General features: G+C 43.6%; 1 protein-coding gene across 1 annotated transcript in view; it reads left to right on the top strand.

Moving 5' to 3' along the window:
• Nucleotides 1–1,404: 1,404 nt before the first annotated feature.
• plppr1 (phospholipid phosphatase related 1) overlaps nt 1,405–27,986 on the top strand; it is a 118,918-nt gene continuing 92,336 nt past the window's right edge. The window contains exons 1-3 of the mRNA XM_059973852.1: nt 1,405–1,572; nt 2,814–2,904; nt 5,977–6,088. Of these exons, the coding sequence (XP_059829835.1) occupies nt 6,023–6,088 (66 nt within the window). The 5' untranslated portion in view covers nt 1,405–1,572; nt 2,814–2,904; nt 5,977–6,022. The remainder of the gene's footprint in view (nt 1,573–2,813; nt 2,905–5,976; nt 6,089–27,986) is intronic.

Consider the following 27,986-nt stretch of genomic DNA (forward strand, 5'->3'; position numbering starts at 1 on the left):
TCAACGGATGCTGCCCGACCTGCTGAATTCTTCCAGCTTTTTTGTACGTCTATGTAAAAGTCGTTCGCCCTCAGCCCCTCCCATGAGAATCAAGTCCTGTGGAAGGGTTTAGGCCCAAAACATCGACTGTACTCTTTACCAAGGTGCTGCCTGGCCTGCTGAAGTCCTCCAGCATTTTGTGTGTGTTGCTGGGATTTCCAGCACCTGCAGATTTTCTCTTGTTTATGATTTTCCCTGTAAATATGGATTAAACTCAATGCACACAATCTTGGTTGGTAGTCGATGAATGAAGCTGCCTTTCATAGACAATGTTGCAGTAACTCTGCAACTTGGACCTCCCAGGAAGGCAACAGTTGCAGAGTCTCCATCCTACGTTTCTTCAAATCTCATGTTACAGCCTTTTTAAATCACTCTTCTGACCCCATTTGAATATCTCTTAATCCACTTCATTACTCTTCTTTGAGGTCACTTCGATTCACCCCTTGCGCATTTCCGTCTTTTCCATTGTTTCATCCAAAGGGTCCTTGAATCTCATTGGTTAACTGGCGGCAACTCTCTCCTGGATGTCGCAGCTGCAGAAAACAATCTGTTGAAGGAACTCAGCTGGTTGACCAGCATCGCTGAGGGGTGTTGGTAGGAACTGTCGACGCTACAGGTCGAAACTGCATCAGTCCTGATAGATCAACCACAGATACTCCAAATTCCAGCCTCTTGTCTCTGCTGGAGAAACCCAGCGGATCAAGCAGCATCTGTGGACGTCCATCCTGAAGAAGAGTCTCGGTTTGAGACGTCGGTTGTACATTTCTTTCCACAGATGTGCCTGATTCGCTGAGTTCCTCCAACAGTTTGTATTTTTATAAGCTGAGGCATAGACAGAATGGGCCGAACACCTTTCCCGTGTCTGGAAAAGGCAGAGGTTTCAGATCTGCAGCGATCTAATTAAATAGCACGAATGATTGAGAGGGAGAATGCTTAACTCTTCTCCAACTCCCCGAATGCATGAATTATTACGGGGCGAAATGTGCTTTTTAGGTAATGATATCACCCTAACTCATCTGAATATTTTACACAAAAATCAGCCCATCAGACTGATTGATCAGCACAAAGGTTTTAGAACGATATATTAAGGCCATTTTTCTTTCAAAGTAAAGGGATAGATGGAATTCGAGCTGAGCCAGTGAAAGCACCGATCGGAGCTCTCTGCTGAAATGATCGAGGATCATTTAACGTAAGACTCCCGACTGTCTCCTAACTCACGTTTATGTGTGTTAAGAGGGAGAGAGAGCAGGTTCTAAGCAACTTTGACTTGGCTAGTAATCCCGCCTCCTTCAAGCCTCCCCACAGGAAATGATTCGTGAATGGCAAGGAGCGGCAGCGAGAGGGGCTGTTCTGTTGGATGGTGCCTTTGCTAGGAGGGTGATGAGAAAGCGAGGATGAGCTGGTGGAGGGACTAAACAGCGACCTCCTCCCCACCCCGCCGCCGTTGTAACTCCGGGTGTTCTCTGTGCCCCGATGGTGCTGTTGGTAGTGTCGGGCACCGTACCAGCTTGGCGGCGTGTGGCACCGATACAGGTAAGAAATAAGCCCGGCTCAGCTCGCTGCCTCGCTCCGCCTGTCGCTCCTTTTGTTTGGAAGGGAACAGCAATTCTAAAAAAGCGGCCAGATTCTCCAATAGAAACATTGATTGCTCCCCAAAGCTCAAAGTGTGTGACGAACGGTCAATCTTTGCAGCCTGTATTTGACCAATCCAACAATGTAGTATCAGCGTGTTTGATATTTGAAACAGATTTGTCAGTACTATTGTTCTGGATTGCAACCTTCTGTCCTGCGTTAGGACATTGTTTTAACATTCATGAAGCACCACGTATTGAGATAAAAAAAATAATTTTATTACCCCGGGTGAGCGCAGCTAAATGCACACGATAGCATAGTATGTGTTTCTGGCGATATTCAGAATGATTTTGATGTATGCTGACATCCAGTTCTCGCTCGCACTCTCTCTCTCTCTCTCTCTCTCTCTCTCTCTCTCTCTCTCTCTCTCTCTCTCTCTCTCTCTCTCTCTCTCTCTCTTTCTCGCTCTCACTCTCTCTCTCTCACACACACATACACACACACTCTCTCTCTTTCACACACACACACATACACACTCTCTCTCTCTCACACACACATTCTCTCTCTCTCTCTCTCTCTCTCTCTCTCTCTTTTTCTCTCTCTTTCTCTCTCTCTTTCTCTCTCTTTCTCTCTCTCTTTCTCTCTTTCTCTCTTCCCTGGTCGATGCAGGCATTGTTTGCCTCGGACCAGTCCTGCAAAGCGTTTAGCTTTAGTTCAATGTCAAGCCATTGTCGTAAAGCAAATACACACATTCCACTCAGTAAAGGGGTCTGTTCATCCCTTTAAGGGCCGCATTGGAAAAGCTATGAGGGAAACTTACTTTCTTTTCATGTGAAATCTCTGAGGGTAACAGTCCCATATTTATTGCGCGATTACACTGCAGTTACGGGGGAAGCGCTGAGCAGATTGTGGCGGATTAGTAGGTGGCTAAAAACTCTCTTGTGTAGCAAGAGTATTTTGAGTTAATCTTGGCACCGTACACACTTGGAAAAATGGAAATAAGAATTGACGAGAACTACATCACATCTGTGCCCAGTTTGAACAGACCGCACTCTGTGTACACTCCGATATAATAACTGAAGAGCAAACCAACTGAAGGCATTGACTCTCATTTGACTGAGCTGTGTTTCATAAATTCCGGGATGTTGCATGTGTGTCTAGAGATGTCCTATATTCATTTCCCTTCTGGGCATCATCTTTAGGGAAACGGGGAGGAACTCTCTTATTGAACACTCGCCTCTGTGTGACTCCACCACCATTAGAAGAGGAAATACTAGGATTGCTTTAATTAAGGTATGAAAATCTGTGAGTAATTAGCTTGCTTTGCTATCAAACCTGTTAGCTACATGTAAGCCTGTCTCTAATACATTTACTTATTAAGTCCCGTGTGTGTATTTTTGACAATTTACGGGGATGCTTAAACTGTGCCTTTTATAGAAACGCTTTTTTTTAACTTTACAACTTTTTCCGCCGTGAGCGTTGATTTAATGAAGCCATGAAATCCGGGAGTTTTCTCTTTTAATGAGAACAAGCACTCTCCAGCCGCTCTGGAGCCTTCAGTTCTAACTCCAGCAATAGTATCAGGCAGCCGTAATTCAGCCACCATTGTCTGATTGGAGTCTGCTCCGAGGTATCACGTGTTAAGAAATCCCATCTCACGCTCCATCATTTTTTTTTGTGTCCAAACTGTTCGTGATGACTTTGTCTGTGCTTGCTATGCTCACTGTGTATGCACCAGCGGAATACAAAATATGAAGTCTCCTTTGTGCTGAGAGCGCTGGATTTTGCTAAAATTTAGCGGATGCACAGATCCGATTACAAAATAACCCTGAATTTAAGATCTCTAAACCATCACCTATCTGTTATTTTTAACCGCTGTGTGGTTACAGGGAAATTGGGAGATAATTCTCATTTTCAGAATAATTGAGAGATCCTCTGAGCAACCTATTATAAATCAACTGTTACTTAAAAGCCAAGGACACAGCTTGGAAACATATGCTGGCTGTCTATGTGCTTTCATTAGGAGGATCTCAATTATAGGAAAAATTACAGGCATCACCTGCTTTTCATCAGTCTTGCCCTCTTACTTGATGCATGATGCATTAAACTGCAACACACTGATTTATCTCATTCAATTCTGCCCTTTTTTCTTTAAAGAAGGAAATTTATGTCATTTGTTGAGGTACTGGGAAGTTCAGTTTGGTCCCAATATAGCTTCAAAAATAGTTCCAATGTACCTTTAAAATAATATTCCTACACAAAATTGTAATGGACAGCTGGAATTGATTCATTTGTAACTTTTAAGATCCTATTTTTAGATTAATTCTAATCAATGGCCAGTGATTGAAAATATGTCCATTGAAGTTTTTTTTTCCCAAAGTATTTCTACTACTTTAAGAGACATTTAGGTAGACACGTAACTGGGTAAAACATAGAAGGATGTAGTCCTAATGTGGAAAAATGGGATCAGTATAGAATAGCAAACAGACTGCTCTGGACATTATGAAGAGTCTGTTTCTATTCTGTATGGCTTTATGATCTCACTGCATTCTAGCAATTTTGATTAATATTTGATAGAAGTACATAAAAGAAGAAACCTTTCGCTTGTAAGTGAAATATGGGTTTGCAGCACTGGTGTCACAACTGGACTTTGATCACATATTTGCACCATCACCAGTTTTTGCATCTCTGCAACATTCCCAAACTTCATCCCTGACTTTGCCCAGCTGCTCCTTATTATCTTCAATCTTGACTACTTCAGCACTCTCCTGAGTGGCATCTCTTCTTCTATTATACCTGTCTTTATGCTGACTCGCACCACACCCTGTCATTCCATGTACGTTCATCAGTTTCTTGCTAGGAAATCCTTGATTTTAAATTCTCATCCTTTAAGCATTTTGCTCTGCTCCATCCTTGAACACTTGCACTTCTCTGAATTTAATCAGTCCACGCTTGGTAATTCTTCCTTCAGTTGCCAGGTTTTGGTCATCCGCACTACAATGTGCCTTGGGAGTTAATTGTTCCTACAATCTAGGAAACACTTGCTTCATTAATGAAATAATTCATTGTCAATATTATACCTTAATGGAAGAGCAAAAAATATTTGAGAGAATTGAATTGCACACTTCACCTGCAAATCTGCTGAGGTTGCCTATTGTGTCCGGTGCTCTTAATGCAGCCTCCTCTACCCATCATAAATCCACTTCATCGAGGAACTCTGTTCCATCTGCCAAAAATGGAAATTTCCGTTGGCCACTCATTTTAATTCCAATTCCTTTTCCCATTCCGACCTGTTGGTTCATAGCCTCCTCTTGTGGCTAGATGAGGCCACCCTGAGGATGAAGGAGCAACACCTTATATTCTGTCTGGGTAGTCTCCAACCTGATGGCATGAATTTCAATTTCTCCTTCTGGTCAAAAAAATCCTTCCCCTCTCCTCTTATATTCTCCATTCTGGACTCTCACCTCTTCTCACCTGCTTATCAGCTCCCCTTGGGTACCCTCCTCCTTCCCTTTCTCCTTTGGTCCACTCTCCTCTCCTATCAGATTCCTTCTTCTCCAGTCCTTTACGTTTCCCACCCATCTGGCTCTACCGCTCACCTTCCAAGTTGCCTCCTTCCCTTCCCTCTGCCTTTTTACTCTGATAACTTATTCCTTCCTTTTCAGTCTAGAGGAAGAGCCTTGGCCCGAAATGTCAACTGTTTGTTCACTTCCATGGATGCTGGCCGACCTACCAAGTTCCTCCATCAGTTTGAGTGTGTTACTTCGAATTTAAAGTTATGTTGATGAGGTTAATGAAGTGAGTTGGGAATGGCTACATGGAGTATAAGTGGACAGATGTGGCTTGTTTCTATCTTGGAGACTTGATGTCAAAGAAAGTTGCATGTTCCTTGGCCTTCTCCACTCCCAGAAGAAAACCCATGAGTATGATAGAGAAAAATGACTGCGATCTAGTGCATGGAAAGGGTAGATTGTGGAAGACATCTAAAGATTAGCTTTATTTGTCTTATGTTTATCGAAACATACAGTGAAATGTGTTGGTTGCATCAAATCAAAGCAGTGAGGGTTATGCTGAGCAGCCTACAAGTGTCAGCTTGCTTCCAGTGCCAACAACACACTGATCCTGAGCATGCATCATTGGATAAAGGGAGGAAACTGGAGCACCCAGTAGGAGCCTGTGTGCAAACTCCTCACAAACCGCGACGAGAAATGAACCCAGATCTTATAGCTGATGCTGTGATGTGACAGTGTCAGTCTGTAACTGGAGAATATTCCCCTCCTGATTTCCAACAGGCTGCACTAATCGGATTAAAATGTAGCAAATTGATGGAAGTCTGTGGCTAAAGAGGAATTATTTGATTTTCAGGTGTGAAAGACTCTGGTTTTTCTCAAGAGTGATCCGATGCATCAGAATGGCTACAGAAGTGAACAATATTCAGAGGAGTTACTCTATCATTCCCTGCTTCATATTTGTGGAGGTAAGTGGGTGAAACTCTGCCCGCTGGATCATTTGTAAATGATTGGGTGTAACTGGTACACACGAGCAGGAGAAAGCACACAAAGAGGATACTCACATTAATATGGCCGCCTGATTTATACCAAGATTTTCATGTGTAGCCAATAGAAATGAAACAATAATATGGCTGAAGAAGTACATCTTAACAGCAGTGAATTAGTGACTAGAAACTCTGCCATTGTGATGTTGAGTGACAATTAAATATTGACAATAGACAATAGACAGTAGGTGCAGGAGTAGGCCATTCAGCCCTTCTAGCCAGCACTGCCATTCACTGTGATCATGGCTGATCATACACAATCAGTACCCCGTTCCTGCCTTCTCCCCATATCCCTTGACCCTGATATCTATAAGAGCTCTATCTAACTCTCTCTTGAATGCATCCAGAGACTTGGCCTCCACTGCCTTCTGGGGCAGAGCATTCCACGTATCCACCACTCTCTGGGTGAAAAAGTTTTTCCGCATCTCTGTTCTAAATGGCCTACCACTTATTCTTAAACTGTGGCCTTTAGTTCTGGACTCACCCATCAGTGGGAACATGCTTCCTGCCTCTAGTGTGTCCAATCCCTTAATAATCTTATATGTTTTAATCAGATCCCCTCTCATCCTTCTAAATTCCAGTGTATACAAGCCCAGTCGCTCCAATCTTTCAACATATGACAGTTCCGCCATTCCGGGAATTAACCTTGTGAACCTATGCTGCACACCCTCAATAGCAAGAATGTCCTTCCTCAAATTTGGAGACCAAAACTGCACACAATACTCCAGGTGGGGTCTCACCAGGGCCCCGTACAGCTGCAGAAGGACCTCTTTCCTCCTCTACTCAGTTCCTCTTGTTATGAAGGCCAGCTTTCTTCACTGCCTGCTGTACCTGCATGCTTGCTTTCATTGACCAGAACACTTAGGATAAGTCCCCTGCTCTTCTTCAAGAAAAAGCTGTGCAGTTTGTAACAGCTACACATGGAACCAACCAGTCCCTGCTTAAAGGGCAGCACCTCTTCTGCAGAGCTAGAATATGAAACAAAAATGTACGCTGAGGTTACAAGAGGATTGCATTTGAATATTGTGAGCAATCTTGAGCCCGTTCCTGAGGAAAGATATGCTGACCCTGGAGAGGATCCAGTGGAGTTTAACAAAAATAAAAAGCTTAACATTTACTGTAAGACCAGAAGACATAGGAACAGAATTAGACCTCTTGGCTCATCAAGTCTGCTCTGCCATTCCATCAAGGCTGATTTATTATCCCTCTCAACCCCATTCTCCTGCATTCTCCCCAGAACCCTGACTAACCAAGAACTTTTGCTTTAAATATACTCAACGACTTGGCTCCACAACCATGCGTAGCAATGAATTCCACACATTCCGTCTCTCCTCTGTTCTAATAGGATGCTCCTCTATTCTGAGGCTGTGCCCTCTGGTCCTAGACTCACCCACTATAGTAATTATCCTCTCCACATCCACTTAGTCTCGGGCTTTCAGTATTCTGTATCAGGGGTTCCCAACCTGGGATCCATGGACCCCTTGCTTAATGGCATTGGTCCATGGCATAAAAAAAGGTTGTGAACCCCAGTTTGATAGGTTTCATTGAGATACCTCCTCCTTCTTTTAAACTTCAGTGAGTACGGGCACAGAGCCATCAAACACTCCTCATACATTAACTCTTTCTTTCCCAGAATAATTCTCATGAACCTCCTCTGGACCCTCTCCAATGCCAGCACAATTTTCCTTAGATAAGGCCCAAAACTGCCCATGATACTCAAAGTGCAGTCTGACCAATACCTTATAAAGCCTCAGCAACACATCCTTGCTCTTATATTCTCGGCCTCTCGAAATGAATGATAACATTGCATTTGCCTTCCTTATCACTGAAACCTGCAAGTTAACCTTTAGGGTTCCTGCACAAGGATTCCCAAATCCCTTTGCGTCTCTGATTTTTGAGCTTACTCCCCATATAGAAAGTAATTTATACCTTTATTCCTTCTACCAAAATGTATGACCATATACTTCCTGACACTGCATTCCACCTGCCCATTCTTTGCCTATTCTGCCAATCTGTCTAACTCCTTTGGCAGAATCCCTGGTTCCTCAACTCTACCTGCCCCTCCACCTGTCTTTGTATTATCTGCAAAGCTGACCACAAAACCATCAATTCTGTCATACAAATCATTAAGGTACAATGTGAAAAGAAGCAGTCCCAATACTGATCCCTGCAGAACACAACTAGTCACTGGCAGCCAACCAGAAAAGATCCCATTTATTCTCACTCTGACTCCTGCCTGATCTTCTATCTATGCTAATATCTTTTTTGTGGTCCCAGGGCTCTTATCTTGTTAAGTAGCCTTATGTGTGGCAATTTGTCAAAGGTCTTCTGAAACTCCAAGTGAACAACATCCACTGACTTACCTTTTTCTATACTGCCTGGTACTTCCTCAAAGAATTTCAACAGAAATGATGGAGTTCATAATCTCGAGCAGGGTGATCTCATTGAAATCTACTAGATACTGAAAGGCCCAAATAGAGTGGACGTAGAGAGGATGTTTCCATTAATAGAAGAGTCTAGGCTCTGAAGACACAGCCTCAGAATAAAAGGACATGCTTTTAAAACTAAAATGAATACGAGTTGATAAACAATATAAATATATTGAGTATATTTATGTCTTGGTCTGACTGAACAGTGGCAGGCATCCAAGCAATGGAGTATGCTTAGCTGCCATTGCGCCATTAAGGCGCAGACTGTCAATTATTGACTGCCACATTCCTTCAGGGGAAGTCTGTACTTAGAGGCCTCATGCTGAGCACTCAGTGCTCAGTCATAGGAGTCCTATTTCTAACTTTACCGTTTGTGATTTTCCCTTTGGATTTTGTTTGTGCCAGCTGGTTTATTTTGAGTCTGAGTTAATTCTAGGCCATATCCTTCTCTTGGGTTCACCTCCGTCCATAGCTCTCTTGTTACTATTTAAGGCAGAGGTAGATAGCTTCTTGATTGGTTCAGTGTGTGGGTAAAGTTATGGGGACAAAAAAGGAGAATTAGGTTGAAAAAAATCAGTCACGATGGAATGATAGATGATTGGAAACCTTTATTGAGACGTGACTAGAAATTATGGGCAAGACAGAAGCAGGGTGATAACTGCTGGTGGGTTGGTTTGAGTTCCTGCGATGGGTGAGGCTAGAGGAGGGTAAGATGGTCACAGCTATATTGTGTGAAGTGTGTCTACACACGTGTGTGGGGAAGAGTGGACATTATAATGCTGGTGTAAACGATAAACCGTTCAAGTGCATTGTTGTTCACCATGGTGCTTAAAATGCCATCCCGATTCAGGAGGACTGATTAAAATTATATCTTGGCACTGTTTTAAAACAGTTGTGAATATGGGAAGAATGAAGTAGATAAAGTGTAAGATTAGTCTTTGATGGCCAGCAACGACTTGGGGGGTCAGATTAGCTTGTTTTTTTTTGCTGCATAAGCTTTGCTGTAAAATTAAGGGACCATTGTAGTCCTTGTCAGGGTGTAGATCACCAAAAAGAAACACTGTAAGTGCTGTGGCCTGGCTGTGGATGGGACTGATATATAATGTGAGAGAGAACAGTTTGCCTCATCTAAAGCTTTTTACCAGCTGCTAAATATCTTCAGTAGAAACATTTCAGAACTATTCAAGTGGATTTAGTTCACTTTCTGCAATAAAATAAATAGCAAAGAATTAAAAAAGCACTAAAACACCAGCAAATGACAAAAGCATTAGATTACTTAAGTAAGTAGAGCATTTATCTTCTCCTTTCTTTTCCCACAAGGTATTTGACCCCAGTCAAATAAACAAAGTTCCATTTTAACATTGGGTCTCCCTGATCTAAAGGTGAGGCTGTCCATGAAGTGAATTTGACCCTCTGGTCAACACATCAGTCTCCCAAAGCAGGGTGCAATGGTGAGATAAGCAATGGAGCATTGGCGTTTGATCTCCATGGTTCTCTGATTTCAGGACTGAGTGCAAACGCATGGATGCCCAAGACTTCCTGAGCCATGAAAACTGGCAGGCAGAGCTGTGCGACTCATTTTTCTGGGTGAAGCAGGCTCGAAGTGATAAGTTGTTCCAAATACAGGAAATGTATGAGTTGAACTTTGCACTGAAAATGGGGGCTTCTTTGTCAAACATTTTTCATCTTTTTTAAAAAGTTGGGAAATTGTCCCCCATCAAGAGCAGTGTGAGCAAATTATCTGAGTGGCCAATGATGGAGGTTTAGGGCAATGTAATGTGAAAAGCATGGCAGACAAATTGAAAACAATGAACTCTTGCCATTTGCCAAACAGATAGTCAGTCTGAGGGAATTCCTCTTTACTGTAGTCCCAATGAACTCTTTTCCTTTGAAGATGTTAGTCTAAGGCTCAATTTTATATTTGACTGTCAGGAAAAACACAAAAGATAAGCTTTATTTGTTACATGTGAATTGAAACATCAAAACATAGAGTGAACTGGTTCACTTGCATCAACTAACATCAATGAGGATTGTGCTGGGCGTGGCCCACATCTGTCACCACACTTCTGGCACCAATCGTACTTGCCCTAACCACACATCTTTGGGAGGAGACCAGAGCACACGGAAGAAATGCACCCCATCACGGGGAGAAAGTACAACCTCCTTACAGACAGCGTCAGGAATCAAATCCCGATTGATGATCACCGGTGCACTAAAGTGATTGCACTCACCTCTCTATGATATGGCTGCTACTATTCTGACTCAGCTATCTTTCTTTGCAACTGAAAGGTGGATGAGGGGTATCAGACATTGTGTGGAATGCCGGGAAGTTGAAGATTGAAGGAATGGGGCAGGCTGGGGGAAAGCAGGCCACTTGGCCTGTCAGATACATGCTTGCTAGTGGATTGTTTCCTGAAGAATCATAATGTGGCCTGTTGACTGCTCTGTGGGTCCAGATAGTTAGTCTCTAACCAAGATCTCCAGTGGTTCACTTTCCAACAAGCATCAGTGTTCAAACAAAAAGAAAAGCAATAATATTTAATATATAAACAAATAATAAATTAAGTTAAAGTCTCTTCTCCTCGAATTAGGAGGTGAGCCTTTAATTTTGTTTTGGGCACCAGGGATTCTTGGTGGGTTGGCAACCCTACTGGCAGAGGGTTACGAGAGAGTTTCAGGGAGTTGAGGGATTTCAGTGCAGTATGGTCGTGCAGCCAATGACTCGGGTTCCATCCTGATCTCCGCTGCTGTCTGTGTGGAGTTTGCGTTATCTCCCTGTAACTGCATGGCTTTCCTCCCACATTCCGAAGTCATGTTAGTCTGTAGGTTAAAGGACTGCTGCAAATCACCTTTGGTGTGTAGGTGAGAGGGAAAATCTGAGAGCCGTTATAATGTGGGAGAGGTAGGTAACAAGGAAAATTAGGGTGGAAGCAGAAACAGCATAGACTTGATGGATCAAATGGCCTCCTTCTCTGCTCCAAGCCCATAAAAGTTGACTAGGCTAGGCCTCAACCACCTTTTGCGGCATTTTGTCCCAGGGCTTCCAACCCAGTGCCAGTACTGATGTAAGGGTTTCCCCATGGCTGCTTGCAGATCCTTAGTTTCCAGTGTTGGGATCTTCCTGAACTGGGAATGACACCATCTGTCCAAACTCTGAGTTTAATAAGAGTTTGAGAATGCCAGGCATAAGAAACACTCAGTGGCTCGGTCACACTAACAGCTCTGACAGCCCATCAGTTAGGAAGTTGGTGGGTTGGTGGGTGTGGGTAGGCCATCTTGTGAGTGAATCCGGTTGCCTGCATTGAGATGGCCCCAGTGCACTGCTGCTCTGCCATGGTGCCTGGACACAGACTCCCCATAAAAGACTAAGCGTGGGGACCTTACTGCAACAGTGGCCTGGCCTGGGCAAGGGGGCCAAGGGCAGTTGGGCTGTAACTTCAGGACAGTTGGTAGATCTGGCCCAATAACTCCGTGTTCATGGAATGAAGATCTCCTTGTCTCTGCTCTGGAACTTTTGCTGGTTACCTTAATTATGTCCTGTGGAGCTCCTCGCCCCAACAGTGGAGGTAATTGCTTCCCACCTTCTCATTCAGAGCCCCTGTGCTTATTGAAACTTTGATGGAAAGGAATCCTGCATTGATATAATCCCCACTCCTGACCTCTGTATGCCCAGAATCAGCTTTCTCAAAGTCCTTCTAACAAGACCATCTCATATTCTCAGGCTATCTCCAAGGTTTTGATGTCCTCTGCCAAAAACAGGACACAGTACAACAGCCAATGCTTCATGGCGGATTTATAGGGTGAAACTACCATATATTTGTATTGGGAAAGCCTGCAGGGCTGATGGAAGGACATCAAGAGGCTGAAATCTAGGTTTGGTGTTATGCAGTAATACTTTGTATCTGCACCACTGAGATCAATGTGTGATACAGATGATGGAGGTATGCTCCTACACTGTCAGCTTATCAACTTGACGGACAATGTACCAGCGTTTGCTTGACTTACATATGCCTGCCTGATTGATGCCAATCTAAGGAATCCAAGCTCAGTTCCTGGTTCTGATTTGATGTTCCTCCAGCCCTAGCAGGAATTCCAATGCTGAATTGTCCATGTAGTATAGACTAGTTTACTGAGTTTTGCCCAAGCCATGTTGTATCAAAGTGCTGGTCTGCTGACCCGGACCTCCTGCACGATCTGCCCTGGAGGTGCTGAACATACCAAGTGTTGTCACATCCAGGCTGCGAGCTGCTCATTGGTTACTGAGTAGCTTCAAGAAAGAGTTTGCAAAGAGAAGTGTCACCACTGATTACATGAATTCTCCTGCTGTAGTCTCTGAGATGGGCTGCTGTCGGTTCAAGTCTTGCTCAAGGTCTAACGCCTTCACCGATGCAGCCTGACATTTTGTGCTGAACAAAGGGAATGCACCTCTGTCAGAAATGCCAGTTGACACAGATGAGACCTTGGTATAGTTTATTGTCAGCACATCCAGAGAGATAATGCAGATTTAATTCCTGTTGCTTTGAGTTCTTCGGTCCCTGATAAACAGCAGGTTGTGGAGCACAGTTTACTTCAGCACGGTGTGCACGAGGCTGAACTGCGACTGGGTCTCATCGGATGAAACCACAGCTAGGTAACCTAAATCCTGTGCCAACTATCTGACATTGTGCGGGATGGTACCACACACTGATCTTCTCCGAACACTTAATTCTCCCCTTCGCCTTCTGATCTTTACCTCTGGTCTGCTCCAATGACCTTCTGATCTTCCCCCTACCAGCACCTTTCAACCTCTGTTTCACACACAAAATGCTAGAAGAACTCAGCAAGCCAGGCAGCATCTATGGAAAGGAGCAAACAGTTGGCATTTCAGGCCAAAGCCCTTCATCAGGATTGGAAAGAAAGAGGAAAAGTCAGAATTAGAGGGTGAAAGGAGGGGAGGAAGAATTACAAGGTAGTCAGTGATAGGTGAAACTGGGAGAGGGGGAGGAGTGAAATAAAGAGCTGGGAAGTTAATTGGTGGAAGAGATAAAGGGCTGGAGAAGGGGGAATCTGATAGGAGAGGACAGAAGACCATGGAAGAAAGGGAAGGAGGAAGAGCATCAAAGGGAGGTGAAAGGCAGGTAAGGAGAAAATGTGAGAGAGGGAAACAGGAAAGGAGAATGTTGAAAGAGAGGAGAGTGGGCTATTAAGTTTCTTGAGCAGTTCTGACCGTGCCAAGTGTGGAAGGGAAGATCCAGTCGAAATATCACAGCATTTGATGAGTCAGGCAGGCACCAGCAAGTCAGAGACAACACCTGGGCACCCAGTAGACCAGCCCTTTTCCAGAACACCTCTTGGCAGAAAATCATCGTTTTATTTGTCTTCATCTTCTTCAGGCCTCTTCTTCATTCTCCTCTCTTCCAGATTTTGGCCGCATCATTTGCCCAATACTGAGGACCCTTTAACCAACTATTAACAATAGTGGCCCAGACTTCTACAGCACCTTCACAAATGCGCTTTGTGCTCAGCAAGGTGCAATGGAAGTTTTGTGACTCAGACAGGGAACTAACTTGCAATGTATATGTAACCAGGGTGAGCTTGTATCATTTAACAGAGTTAGTGTTTGTCAAAGTTATAACTTTTCTCAAAGATATACCTTTGTTGAATTTTTTAAGTTGGTATCTCATAGCTGATTTTTATCAAGGTTTGAATATTTATTTCTGTTTTCAGTTTCATGTTTATGGTTAGATTTGATCTTAGTCTGTTGATTTGGGACTGTTGTTAAGTAGCTATAAGGCTGGCATATCAATAAATCCAGATATCACGATGCTGTTTACGTGGAAGTAGTCCTTATGTCCCAAAATGTCATGCATTATGGAGAAGGTAATATAAGACTTAAAGGTTTTTCTGGTAGTTGGTTAAAAGCCTGGAGATCCCTTGAAGCTCAGAGCAACTATAGTTGAAATGTTCTGGTTGATATGTGTGAAAGCTGAACAGTTTAAGCAATATTTGAGAACAAAAATAACCCAGCGAGATGATGGCAACTCTTTGCATGAAGCTCCAATAGGAATCATCAAATATTCCCATTTAGGACTATTGAGGCTGAAGTCCACAGTCACTACAAAGTAAGCAGCATCATTTTAAGACGTTTAAAAAAAAATCTTATCGACACTCAAAATGAACAAACCTCGGATGGTTCTTCTACTCCCAGCACATCGGCAAAGACTAAAGACTGCAGCACAGGTGGTGAGGACCAAAGAGGTATGGTCAAGGGAGGCAGAGGAGGTCTTTACAGGACTGCTTTGAGTTGGTGGACTGGGCAATGTTCAGGAATTCATCTTCAAGTCTAAATGAACACACCACAGTTGTCACCGACTTCATCAAAAACTGTGCGGATGAATGAGTCCCTTTAAGGACATACTGGACATACCCAAGTCAAAAGCTGTGGGTGAACCAGGAGATTCATAGTGTGCTGGCTGTGGCATTCTAGACCGATGATCCAGAACTATACAAGAAGTCTGAGTACGACCTACAGAAGACTATCTTAAGAGCGAGTAGACAATTCCGATTGAGGTTAGAATCAGAATCAGATGGACGTCAGCAGAGTTTGCAGGCTGTTATTTCCTACCAAGAGAAACCTAATATCATGAATGGCAGTGATGCTTCACTCCCAGATAAGCTCAACGCCTTTATTCATGCTTTGAAAGGAAAAATAAAACTACGCCAGCATCCAGTGTACTTGTGATCTATGTCTTGGAGGCTGATGTCAGAACATCTTTCATGAGGGTGAACCCGTGGAAGGGATCAGGCTCTGACTGTGTACCTGGTGGGGTTCTGAATGTTCATGGACACCTTCAGTCTCTCACTGCTGCAGTTGGAGGCTCCAACCTGCTTCAGAAGGACGAAAACCGTACCATTGCTCAAGAAGAGCAGGCTGAGCTGCCTCAACAACTATCACCCAGTGGCACTCACATCTACTCTGATGAAGTGCTCTGAGAGTTTGGAGATGGCTAGAATCAACTGACGAAACAAGGACCAGGCCGCACTGCAATTTGCCTATCGCCACAATAAGTCTATTATAGATGCAATCTTGTTGATATTCCACTCAGCCTTGGATTACCTGGACAACAACGTCTTTTTATTGGCTACAGCTCAGTGTTTAACACAATCATACCCTCAGTTCTAACAAGAAAACTCCAAAACCTGGGCCCCTGTACCTCCCCCTGCAACTGGATCCTTTTCTTTATCTGCAGAAGACCACAGTCAGTGCGAATCCGAAACAGCATCTCCTCCTTGCTGACAGTCAACACTGGCACACCTTAAGGATGTGTGCTTAGAACAGTCTTCTACTCTCTCTATGGCCATGAATATATAGCCAGGCACAGCTCAACACCAACTACAAATTTTCCGATGACACAACTATTGTTGGCAGAATTTCAGGTGGTGAAGAAGAGCAAAATAGATCTGTTGGTTGAGTGGTGCTGCAAGAACAACCTTGCAGTCCACATAGGTAGGACCAGGAAACTGATTGTGGGCTTCAGGAAGGGGAAGTCAAGGGAACCCATACCAATCCTCATCGAGTGATCAGCAGGGGAAAGGGTGAGCAGCTTCAAGTTCCTGGGTGTCAACATCTCTGAGGATCTATCCTGGGCCCAGCATATTGATGCAATTACAAAGAAGGCATGACAGCGACTATATTTCATTAGGAGTTTGAAGACATTTGGTATGTGACCAAAGACACTCGCAAATTTCTACAGCTATACTGTGGAGAGCATTCTGGGTGGTTGCATCAATGTCTGGTATGGAGGGGCCTCAGCACAGGATTGGGAAAAGCTGCAGAAAGTTGTAAACTCAGCCAGTTCCATTATGGGCACTAGTCTCCCCAGCATCGAGGACACTTTCAAAAGGCGATGTCTCAAAAAGGTGGCATCCATCATTAAGGATCTCCATCACCAGGCCATGTCTTCGTTTCATTGCTACCATCAAGCAGGAGGTACAGGAGTCTGAAGACACACACTCAATGTTTCAGGAACAATTTCTTACCCCCTGCCATCAGATTTTTGAAAGGACAAATAACAAATGAACATTTCCTCAGTTTTTTTTCCTTTTTCTGCACTATTTATTTAACTTATATATATCTATCTATCTATCTATCTATCTATCTATCTATCTATCTATCTATCTATCTATCTATCTATCTATCTATCTATCTATATCTATATATATCTATATCTATATCTATATATATATATATATATTATAATTTATAGCTTTTATTACTATGTATTGCAGTGCACTGATGCTGCAAAACAACAAATTTGACTACATACGCCTGTGAGGTTAAACATGATTCTGATTTCTCACTGAAACCACTGGTCAGTAAAAGGAAAAAGTGGTGTCTGCTGCCATCTGCTGGTAGCACTGAGAAGTGAAGAAGCAAAGGTTTCCTGAATTCAATTCAGTGAAGAATTGGATGCTGAGTGAGGCTGGTGTTCAACAGGTAAATTTAATGGCATCAAGGGTATAAAAGCAGATATAACATATACTTAACAAATAAAACTTGACACCAAACCACGTTTGACCAAACAACTTGTCGAAGGAGTAGGATTTAATAAACTCCTTGATAGAGGGAATGATAGTTGGAGGTGTTCAGGAAGGAAATCCCAGAATGCTGAGTCTTCTCGTCTCTAGGCAAGTTTTCCAGTGGTATGCTGAGTAAATCTGTGATGCTCAAGAGGTCAGAGTTGCAGGAGAGATGAGAAGCTAGAGATCTGTAGAAGGGTGAGAATACAGAAGCAAGAAACAGACGAGGAAATTGGGGATTTCAGAACAAAAGTTGAGGATTCTAATCTCGGTGTTTCTCAGTGGGGAGCTACATGAGGTCAGGGATGAAGGGTGATGATTAAACATCACATGGTATGTGTAAGATTATGACAACAGAGTTTTGTGTGACTTCAGGTTTATGACTGTTCAAAGCAGCACTGTGAAAGGCAGAATATTGGGATAGTCGAGCCTGTAATTGTGATTAGTAGTAAATCACTTCCTCACAAAACTGTAATGTCACAAATGGCTAGAGAATGATGACTGTCTGTGGAATTGATTCTCTATTTCTATTGCATTGTTTGCAAAGCATAAGAACTGAAACTCGACACCATCCCTGGAATCTCCTCTTCCCACAGCCTCCTGAATTTAACCCTTGCACTATTAGCAGCCATGCCTACAAGCTGGGCAGTGCCCCAGTCCCTAAACCTCTCTAACTCTCCAGCCCCTTCTTCCTGGCCAAAACATACCAAGCTTTTATTGATATGTAGATCAATTATCTCTGATTGATAATACCACATTACAAAGCTGAGAGATGTCTCAAGTGATTTTACAGATGCTGGAAATCATACAAAATGCTGAAGGAACTCAGTGAGTTAGGCAGCATCTAGGGAGGGAAATAACCAGATGACATTTTTTGGGCCGAGAACTTTCATCTTGACCGACTTAGGAGGCTGAGATCCTTTTGGCTCAAAACATTGACTGTTCATTCCCTCTGCAGATGTTGCTGGGTCTGAGCCCCTCTAGCATTTAGTGTGTGGTGAAAGCTCAGGGATTAAAGTTTACCCTGCAGAAGGTGGGTACACCACTCTGGGTGGTGCCGCAGCAAACTTTCCAGCCCAGTTGTACCAGTCATCCTTTTAAAGCACAGAGCTGCATTGGTATTGTTCCCAAACTTGGAGCGGGTCCTGACAGAGGGCTAATTTGAACCAGCAGCCAGTTCTGGAAACTATGCTGGCCCCTGCCAGTCAGAACTGTGCTGGGGGCAGTCACTAGAGGAAGCGCAGGTGACAAGACACCAATTATTCCTTTTACTGACCAGCGGTTTCAGTGAGAAATCAGAATCGTGTTCAACGTCACAGGTGTATGTAGTCAAATTTGTTGTTTTGCAGCATCAGTGCACTGCAATACATAGTAATAAAACTATAAATTATAATATATATGAATTAAATAACTAGTGCAAAAAAAGAAGGAAAAAAACTGAGGAAATGTTCATTTGTCCTTCTACAAGCCTGAGTATCCCTTGCTTTGCCTCTGCCCAGGTGACCAATGCCCCTACCTGGCAAAACCTCCTCCTAGATCCTTGGCTTCTGCAGTTTGACTAAGAGGCATGGGGATTCTCTGGAGGATTTGGGGAGTAGTAGAGGAGGGTGTAGAAGATTGGTTGGAAGTCCGTGGAGGGGTTTTAGGGAGTGATCGAGGGCAATAAAGAAGGGTGGAGTAAATTGGAGGGATGATGAAAGATCCATGGAAGAACAGTGGAGGGGGTAGTAAACAGGAGGGGAAGAGTTTTGAGGATTGGAGGAGTGGGACAGGAGGGTGGAGGAGCACTGGTGGAGGGTGGAACTGTAGGGTAAATTGGGGTCAGTCCATCCGTGTGATCTCAGAAAGCATACCTTCCTAGAAAAGGAGTCAGAATCTGGGACTATCTCCCTAAAAGCTCTCAAGACCGCAGATATTGTGTGAAATTTCAAGGTGGTAATTTTGAGATTTCTATTTGGTAAAGGCTGTAAAGGGTTGGTGGGTGGAATTCAGATGTAAATCAGCCAATTGAAAGAGAAAGCATAGAAGAGAATGGCATAGCTCATCCCATATTCCTTTTCCACTGCCTCCAAGCATGGAGTGGTGCACTCTTTGACTCTTTTCATGATTGCAAATCACTGCTGGATACTAAGGACATCAAGTACTACAGGTCTATCCTGTCATCAAGTTGCTCGATAGCAATGGAGCCGAACGTACCACATATCGTTGTTGTGTTATCACCTGGACTTGTTACACACCGTTGTGCTGAGATGGTGCGTAATCCAACAAACAGAGCGAGTGATTATCTTGGATGTTTTCATTTTGAACACAAGACTCCGTTGGAGATTGGTTATGTAGAATACTGCAAATCCAAGTCACTGGTCCATTGGCGACACCGACAGCGGGGCAGCTGTGTGGCCTCGGATGTGGCGAGGACTAGGCCGAAGCTATGGACTTATCTGCTGCAGTCACCCAGGTGAGAGGAACTGAGGCATTGTGGGAGAGCACTGGAATTACCCAGGCTGGGGCTGGCCTCCGGTGTTTGCTCTGTAGAAGAACAAAGTGGACCAGGACAATTAAGCTACTCAGGGACCTGGGCAGTTTTTTATTTTCTTTGTGACTGCATGCTTTTCTGAAATCGCAACTGCTTGTGCTGTGTACTGTTGGTAATATGATTTGCACCTTGGCTCCAGAGGAACACTTTTCACTATATATTCATGTATGGCTGAATGATAATTAAACTTGAACTTGATAATCATTACAGGAAGTGGGGGGGGGGGGCGGAGTTGTGGTTCAGACACTTGTAGTCAGTGGAGATAGACTTTAACATATTAATCAGAGCCAGATGTGGACATTAATTGGAATTTCAAGGCAATGTCATCCGTTAGCATAAGTGTGCAGAACTGTACTTCAGAAACTTAGTTCAATGATGTCCCAAGGATTTGAATCCCAGAAGTAGAGTTGAACTGTTAGGTGAATCCTTGTGCATAGGGTTGTTTTATTTGATTTGTAAATGTTTTGCAAAGTACTCAAAGGTTCAGGCTGCGGTTAGCAAGTGATTTAATGCATAGTCCGACTGCAGACATTCCTCAGTCACTGAGTGTGGGTCCTAGGCAGCTGAAGCACTTACTCAGGATTCAGGCTTGTGGGGAGATCAATCTATTAACCTTACACTGGGCAGCTGGGCTGGCCCTGTCCTCACTCCCCACCGCACCAGGATAAATAAATCTGATTTGAGAACACCACCTGCCACAGCACTTCAGTCTGCTGACAGATTCCTCTGCCTTTTGTTCAGTGTCTGACATGCCAAGGGGCTTGAAAGGTGGAGCTGAGTGAACCCTCAGATCAGTCTAATTAACCTCCTACACCCTGTCACGTGTACGCACAGGAACAAACACACACACACACCCACCGCAGAGGACCCATTCCTAACCTCATTCTCCCCTTCCTCCCCACCCCACCAGAATCTGACCGTCTCTGGCTGGGGTGCTTAAACTGACTAAAAAGGAATTTGTGGCATGGATTTAGGCCAAGATGAAAGCCCGGACAGGCTGGGACTGTACAACATAGAGTGTCTGGTGCAATCAGTACGGATGGGTTAAGCCGGCTGTGTTAGTGACACAACCATGCCATATTGGTGATTGGTTTTTTATTGTCACAGGTACTGGGATACAGTGAAAGGTTTTGTTTTGCATGTCATCCCGATCATTCCTTAAAGTACATCTTTAGAGATAGAGCCCTTCCGTTCCAACAAGCCCACGTTACCCAGTTACACCTATGTGACTCATTAACCTACTAGTCTGTACACCTTTGGAATACGGGGGGGAAACCGGAGCACCCAAAGGAAATCTATGTGATCACAGGAAGAGCATACGCACTCCTTACAGACAGTGGTGGGAATCGAACCTGGGTCACTGGTGCTGGAATAGTGTTAAACTAACTGCTACCATGCTGCAGAAAGTAGAATGGAAGTAAAAGTGATAACAAAATGCTGAATATTGTGTCACAGTTACAGACAAATCAGTGCAGGCAGACAAATAAATTGCAAGGGCTATGATAGGACAGAGATGAAGAGCTCACCCTTATCCAACAACCAATCCAGAGCCTTGCAACAGAATTTAGGTTAATTTCCCCCAGTGGGGGAAAGAGTTGACGAGGGTTTCTGACAAAGGCAGCACTTCAAAAGCGGAGGCAGGCCTGAGAGTTGATGCAAGGAAGCTTGGTTGCCTAGGCAATAGCTGATGGAAATCTGTTAGCTTCTCCCCTAAACTTGGGAAAGCCAGAAGCGTGTTTAAAAACTTCTGATGGTTAGAGGTAGAGACCTGAACAGGGAGTTAAGATGCAGAAGAATTATGAATGGTAGAGCTGACTAATTGTAAATTATCGTAGAATTCCACCCTTCATCCTCTGCTTTTAAGACATTCCTTTGTCTTGGAGTCAAAGAGCTCTAGTGTACATCAACTAGGCCCTCATGGCATTCTGGAGCCTTTCCATTTAAATAACGCTCAGGTTTTCTATACATCAAAGTGGATCATTTGATGTTTCCGCACTTTATACAGAGATTAGTGATAAATGGCTCTCAGGTACTTAATAAGCTGGTCCTGTTTGCCTGCATTTGGTCTAAAGCTGCTAAACTTCTTTGAACTTCTTTGAACTCATTGAAACTCGCATCTAAAATACAAGTGATAGAAGCATGTACTTACAATCTGAAATAAAAACAGAAAATGCTGAAATAATAATTTGGATTCTCTTTCCATACCTACCTTGCTGAGTGATTCAACAACTTCTCGTGGTGGTGCAGTCCGAAGTCCGTGGTCCAGTCTGCGGACTCCGGACTCCGGGTTCTCTGGCGGTTGCTTGCTGCGGTTGGACTTAACTAGAAACACCTGAGGCTCATATTGGAACTGGGAATATAAGTGGCCCTGGTATTGAGTGGGAGGGTGTCCTGTCAAGTCACGATACTCATAGTACAGGTGGCTGGTGGAAGGCTAGAATGGACTCTTGCCATCCTTGGGGCTGTGTTGGAGAACCATGGTTTCTGGGGGCCTTGCTGGTAGTATTCAGAGTGGTCATTGTGGCATGGATTCAGCTGTTTCCTGGGCCAGCTGGGTGGCTGTCAGCCACTCCGAGCTAGGTAGGGATCTGGTTGCTTCTATAACCAGACAAGGCTGCTGGCTGTAATGGCTACTTGGAGCTACCCTGATGCAAAGGTGGAACTGTCTGTAGTTCCTTGGTGTTTGTCTCTTCTTGTCCTTGCCTCTGTGGGGTAAGTCTGGCCATTCTGCTGTTGCCCTGTGGAGGAATCTGTCTTGTCTTGTCTTTGCAACAACACACACAAAATGCTGGTAGAACACAGCAGGCCAGGCAGCATCTATAGGGAGAAGTGCTGTTGATGTTTTGGGCATCTGCAGATTTGTCTTGTCTTTGCCTCTGCTGGGTAGGTCAGTCTGTTCTGCTGTTACCTGATGGATGGTCCTGCCCCACCTTGGTGTGGAGTTGTAGATGAGTCCTGGCTTGTTGGAGGATAAGTCCCGACTCCATGTTGATGTACAGTTCCTAGTCTGCCCCTAGCTCCAGCCTCTGAGTTCCCCCAAGCCTTAAGACCCCGTCCCTAGCCAAGCCTTGTCATCCTCACCTGGGTTTGGGGGTCCGAGCCTGAGGCAAGACTCAGGTTCTGGGTCCTTGTCCAGTCTCAGGCCTGGAGTCCACCCCAGGCTCCTTGTTCCCAGTCCCTCGTCCTGGTCCTAGACTGGAACAGTAGTTCCCCTGCCTAGACTGCATCCCATTCTGTCCTTGGGTTCCATCTCGTCCTGTTTCTGAGACTCCGGTGTCTGTGTCCAGCAGCTGGGTCCTGATTCAACACTTGACTTATGACACTTCTGTCTTTAATTGAGCTGTAGAAAAAGTGGTGAAGATTCAGCAGGTGGGTTCCTGGGTTGGCAGTTATTTTGTCTGAGGGGAGACTGAGTAGACTAGGGCCCTGCTCATACTATTTAGAAGAATGAGAAGAGATCTCATTGAAACAAAGGAGATGCTTACTCTAGCAAAGGAGAGTAGAACTAGGGACCATGGTCTGAAAATAAAAGGTTGATTTTTTTAGGACTAAAATGAGGAAACATTTCTTTGCTCAGAAGATGCTGAATTTTTGGAATTTCTTAAACAGGTAGCTGCAGAGGTTTTGATAGGGATGATATTCAAAACTGAGATCTATACATACAGTCCAGCAAAGCTGAAGACTCGAATGATATGAGGAGCAGACATGAAGAAGGTGTTGAGCAATAATCTCGGTGAATAGCAGAGCAGGCTTGAGAGGCCAAACAGCCTTCTGTTCCTGCTGAAGGGTCATGGCCTGAAATGTCGACTGTACTTTTTTCCATAGGTTCTGCCTGGCCTGCTGAGTTCCTCCAGCATTTCATGTGTGTTGCTTGGATTTCTAGCATCTGCAGGTTTTCTCTTGTTTGTCCTGTTCCTATTTTTATGTTCTTACATAACTACTTTGACTATCTCCCCAACATGTCTTGTCAAGCACTTTCTCCAAAGCAATACACAAATGGAAGCTGCTGTTGCTCCATTTCCTCCTCCATTGTTCCTCTGGATCTTCCTCAATCCCCAGTCTGCTTTGCAATCTGCAATGGCAGATTGTGGCTTTCACTGAAATACCCCGTTGCCCCCATCCTTACTATGTTCACAGGTCCAGCAAATTAACTGGAGCAGCCTCTGCCCCTAGAACTATTCAGGTGTTTCCTGAACTAGACTGTTACTGCATGGAAAAGTCTGGGCACCTGTTCTGGATAGTTCCTTCTGTGAAGCTCCGGCAAGGCCATTCTACTGAACTGATGGCTCACCTGGCAATTTCCGAGGACAGTTCAGAGTCTGGAATCAGGCTGGGTAAGAGTGGCAGATTTTCTTTCCTAAAGGACATTAGTGAAATAACTAGGCTCATAACAACAAGGCAGTATCTCATGACCAAAGTACCAGAAGCTCTTTAAAAAATGCCTTGCCTATCCCTAGTGAATTGCAGTAAGCTTTGATTATATCTTTTCAACAGTTACTTGGTACTGCTTTGACATTTCTGAAATTGGTAACTCGGTAGATTGGTTTATTATTGTCACGTGTACTGGGATACAGAGTAAAACCTTGTTTTACAGGCCTTCAATGCAGATAATTTCATTGCAATATTGCATTGAGGTAGTTGAGGGAAAGTAATAACAGAATGCAGAATGAAGTGCAGGGCGGGCAGACAACAGAGTGCAAGGCCATAATGAAGTAGACTGTGAGGTCCAGGGTCCACCCATTGTACTACAGTCCTGTTCAATATTGTAACAGTGGGATAGAAGTTGTCCTGGGGCAGAGACCAGTATGGATAGAGTCCATGGACGGGAGGTTGGTTCCTGTGATGTATTGAGGTTGTCCACAACTCTCTGCAGTTTCTTTTCAGAGGTGGTGATGTGACCGGTAAAGTGAAGTTAAACTATAAATTCTGTTACTGTCTACTTAGTCATAGAGAAGTATAGCACAGAAATAGACCCTTTTGATCACCTAGTCCATGCTGAAACATTTAATCTGCCTAATCCATTCAACCTGCATCAGGACCATACCCCTCCCATCCATTTAGCTTTCCAAACTTCTCTTATGTTGAAATAGAAATTGCATTCGCCACTTTCACTACCCTGTGAGTGAAGAAATTTCCCCTCATGTTCCCCATAAATATTTCACCTTTCACCCTTAACCCATGATCTCTAGTTCTCACCGAACCTCAGTGGAAAAAGCCTCTTTGCATTTACCGTATCTATACACCTCATAATTTTGTATATTTCAGTCAAATCTCCCCTCAATCTTCTATGTGCCAAGAAATAAAGTCCTCACCTATTCAATCTTTCCTTGTAAGTCAGGTCCTCCAGACCCAGCAACATCTGTGTAAATTTTCTCTGCACTCTTTCAATCTTATTTGAGTCTTTCCTGTAGACAGGTGACCAGAATTGTGCACAGGTCTTACCAAAGTCTTATACAACTTTAACAAGGCATCCCATCTTCCATACTCAGTACACTGATTTATGAAGACAAATGTGCCAAAGTTTTCTTTATGACCCTATCTACCTGTGACACATGTATTCCAAGCTCCCTTTGTTCCTTTCAGTGCCCTCCTGCTCACTGCGCAAGGCCTATCCTGATAGGTCCTCCCAAAGTGCAACACCTCACACTTATCTGTATTAAATTCCATCTGCCATTTTTCAGCCCATTTTTCCAGCTGGTCCCGATCCCACTGAAAGCTTTGATAGCCATCCTTGCTGTCCACTACATCCCCAATCTTGGTGTCATCTACAAATTTGCTGATCTAGTTAACCACATTAGCATCCAGATCATTAATTTAGATGCTAAACAACAATGGACAGCAGTCAAAGAGGCAACCATCTACTAACACTCTTTGTCTTCTCCCGCAAAGCCAATGTCTAATCCAATTAACGATCTCATCTTGAAACAAGCAACTAAACTTTCTTGACCAATCTCCCATACCAGGGCTTGTGAATTGCCCTGCTAAAGTCCATGTCAACAACATCCACTTGTCTTCATTATTTTTTCTGGTACCCTCCTTGAAAATCTCTATAAGGTTGGTTAAACAAGACCTACCATGCACAAGGCTATGTAAACCATCCAAATAGTCGTATCCGGTCAATTAGAATATCTTCCAACTTTCCAACTACTGATGTCAGGCTTATTGGCCTATAACTTTCTGACACATTCTTAGAGTCTTTTTAAAAATCTTTCCACAGTGGAGCCGCATTAGCTATCCTGCAATCCTCTGGTACTTCACTTCTCCCTAAGAATGATTTAAATATCTTTGCTAGGGCCCCTACAATTTCTGCACTTGCCTCCCACAGGGTCCAAGGGAACACCTCATTAGGCCCTGAAGATTTGTCCAACCTAATTTGCCTCAAGACAGCGAAGACCTTCTCATCTGTAATCTGTATATGGTGCATGACTTCACTGCTGGTTCTAAGATCTTGAGTGGCTATTTGTTTGTGGGTGTGGGAAATTAACTCATTTAGTAATTGAATGGGAAGTAACCTGTGAGGCAAGCTCCATTTTGATTTTCTCAAATTTTGTAACCCTGGAATTATTCACCTAATAAACTGTATTGAAGTTTATCAGCGGCTGGACGGGAATTGACCTCATAGTGTTCTGGTAACACGGTCACTACTGCCATTCATTATGCTGGGGGCTATCCACAGAAAAGGGTTACTATTAAATGCAGCTGGGTTTTGGGAAAAGCCTTTTCAGTCAGAGAGTGGTCAAAGTGTACAGTTTTCAGTCCAGGAGTCATTAAACCAAAGGGAAGTCTCATAAATCCAAAGGAAACAGTAGTCTATGAAAGCAAATCTTCCCTGAACATCTTGATCCTATTTTGTAACCTAATTTTGATATTCCACTACTTTGCTACTGAGATTCACCATGGCTGTCTATCACACAACTTGCTAAGTTTGAAGGCCTCAATTTGATTACACTCTCAGCTCACCATTTCCTAGAGAAAAGATATCTGGTTTGGCTATCTTTCCCTGAGGTGGCTTTTCCACCTGATGGGATAATATACTCTGCTAAATTTACTGTTCCTTGTATCAGTGACAAGAACGATCAGGAAGGAAATGAAACCCACCATCCAGGGAATTTAGCAGGAATCCCAGTTGGTTAGAAGCCTGTCCATAATGTTCCTAATTTCTAGTTTCTGTTTCTCTCCTTTCCTCTGATAGTCTTCCACTCTGATTCCTCTTCCACTCCATAACCCCCAGGCAATGGGAGCTAGGAGGGTAGAGACAGCTCTGAAAGTGAGTGCAGAAGGTGCCTGAAGGAACACGTATGTTGTGGGAGCAATTGAGTAAATTACAGTCATCCTAACTTTTAGTAGGAGTCCTACACAATTGCATGGAAGCTGGGTTTTACTACTTCTTTGATACTGTTTATCACTGACATTGAGGAAGTGTAGAGATTAAAATATATTGTCCTGTTTTGGTAGATTTTGTCAAATTGTTTTAGCTAGCTTTAACTCTGTAACTAATCCTGGCCAAGTAGTTCAATGGTTTCATTTAATAACAAGATAGAAAACTTTCCAGTTTACATTGTATGCAATATTTTAATTAACTTGAATTATCAATTGAAATAATAAACATAAGTTTATTAAAAAATGGTGTGATAGGGAAATTTCATGGTGATTTTCATGATCAGTAGCCCAAAATTCATAAGATACGCCTAAAGGTATTCAAGAAGCAAAATATTTGTAGTCCAGCGTAATAATTCACCTGACAATTTGCCATAACACAGACACTCTCTGTCTCTCCCTAATAAGGGAAAAAGAGGTGTCCCCTTTCACAGTGACATAATAAAACAACTTGCTGATTTACAGTGTTAAAAATCCATCACGCTGCTTTTTTTTCCTTGAGTTCTGTGACTTGGGAATCAGTAACAATCTTTCCCCCACTGATGAGAGAGAGAGAGAGACAGAGAGCACGGCTCACCAAGTACACAGCCTCTGATAGCTAGTCACTGTTCCCATTGTTCTGTTTTCTCCTGTAACACTTTATTCAGTGGCACCAGTTTAGAATCATCCCATCCGCAGGGTCATGAAACCTCGGAGCCCCGAAGACACGCTTGTCTTTTAGGCTGTGTTCTTGAGATATCAAAAATCGGCCGGTCTTGAGTCCCTGAGAGTGGGTCTCACCCCTGAAGTCAGAGTATTACTACAAGTCAGGGTCTTCAACAGAACCCCATGCACCTTAAAAAGGAAAAGCAGGGATATTAAATATGGAAATTATTGATAAAAGTGAAGGAGTTGTAGTTTAGCGCCATCGTGACTTGGCCTC

The sequence above is a fragment of the Hypanus sabinus genome, chromosome 7, assembly GCF_030144855.1.
Source record: "Hypanus sabinus isolate sHypSab1 chromosome 7, sHypSab1.hap1, whole genome shotgun sequence".
Taxonomy (NCBI): Eukaryota; Metazoa; Chordata; class Chondrichthyes; order Myliobatiformes; family Dasyatidae; genus Hypanus; species Hypanus sabinus.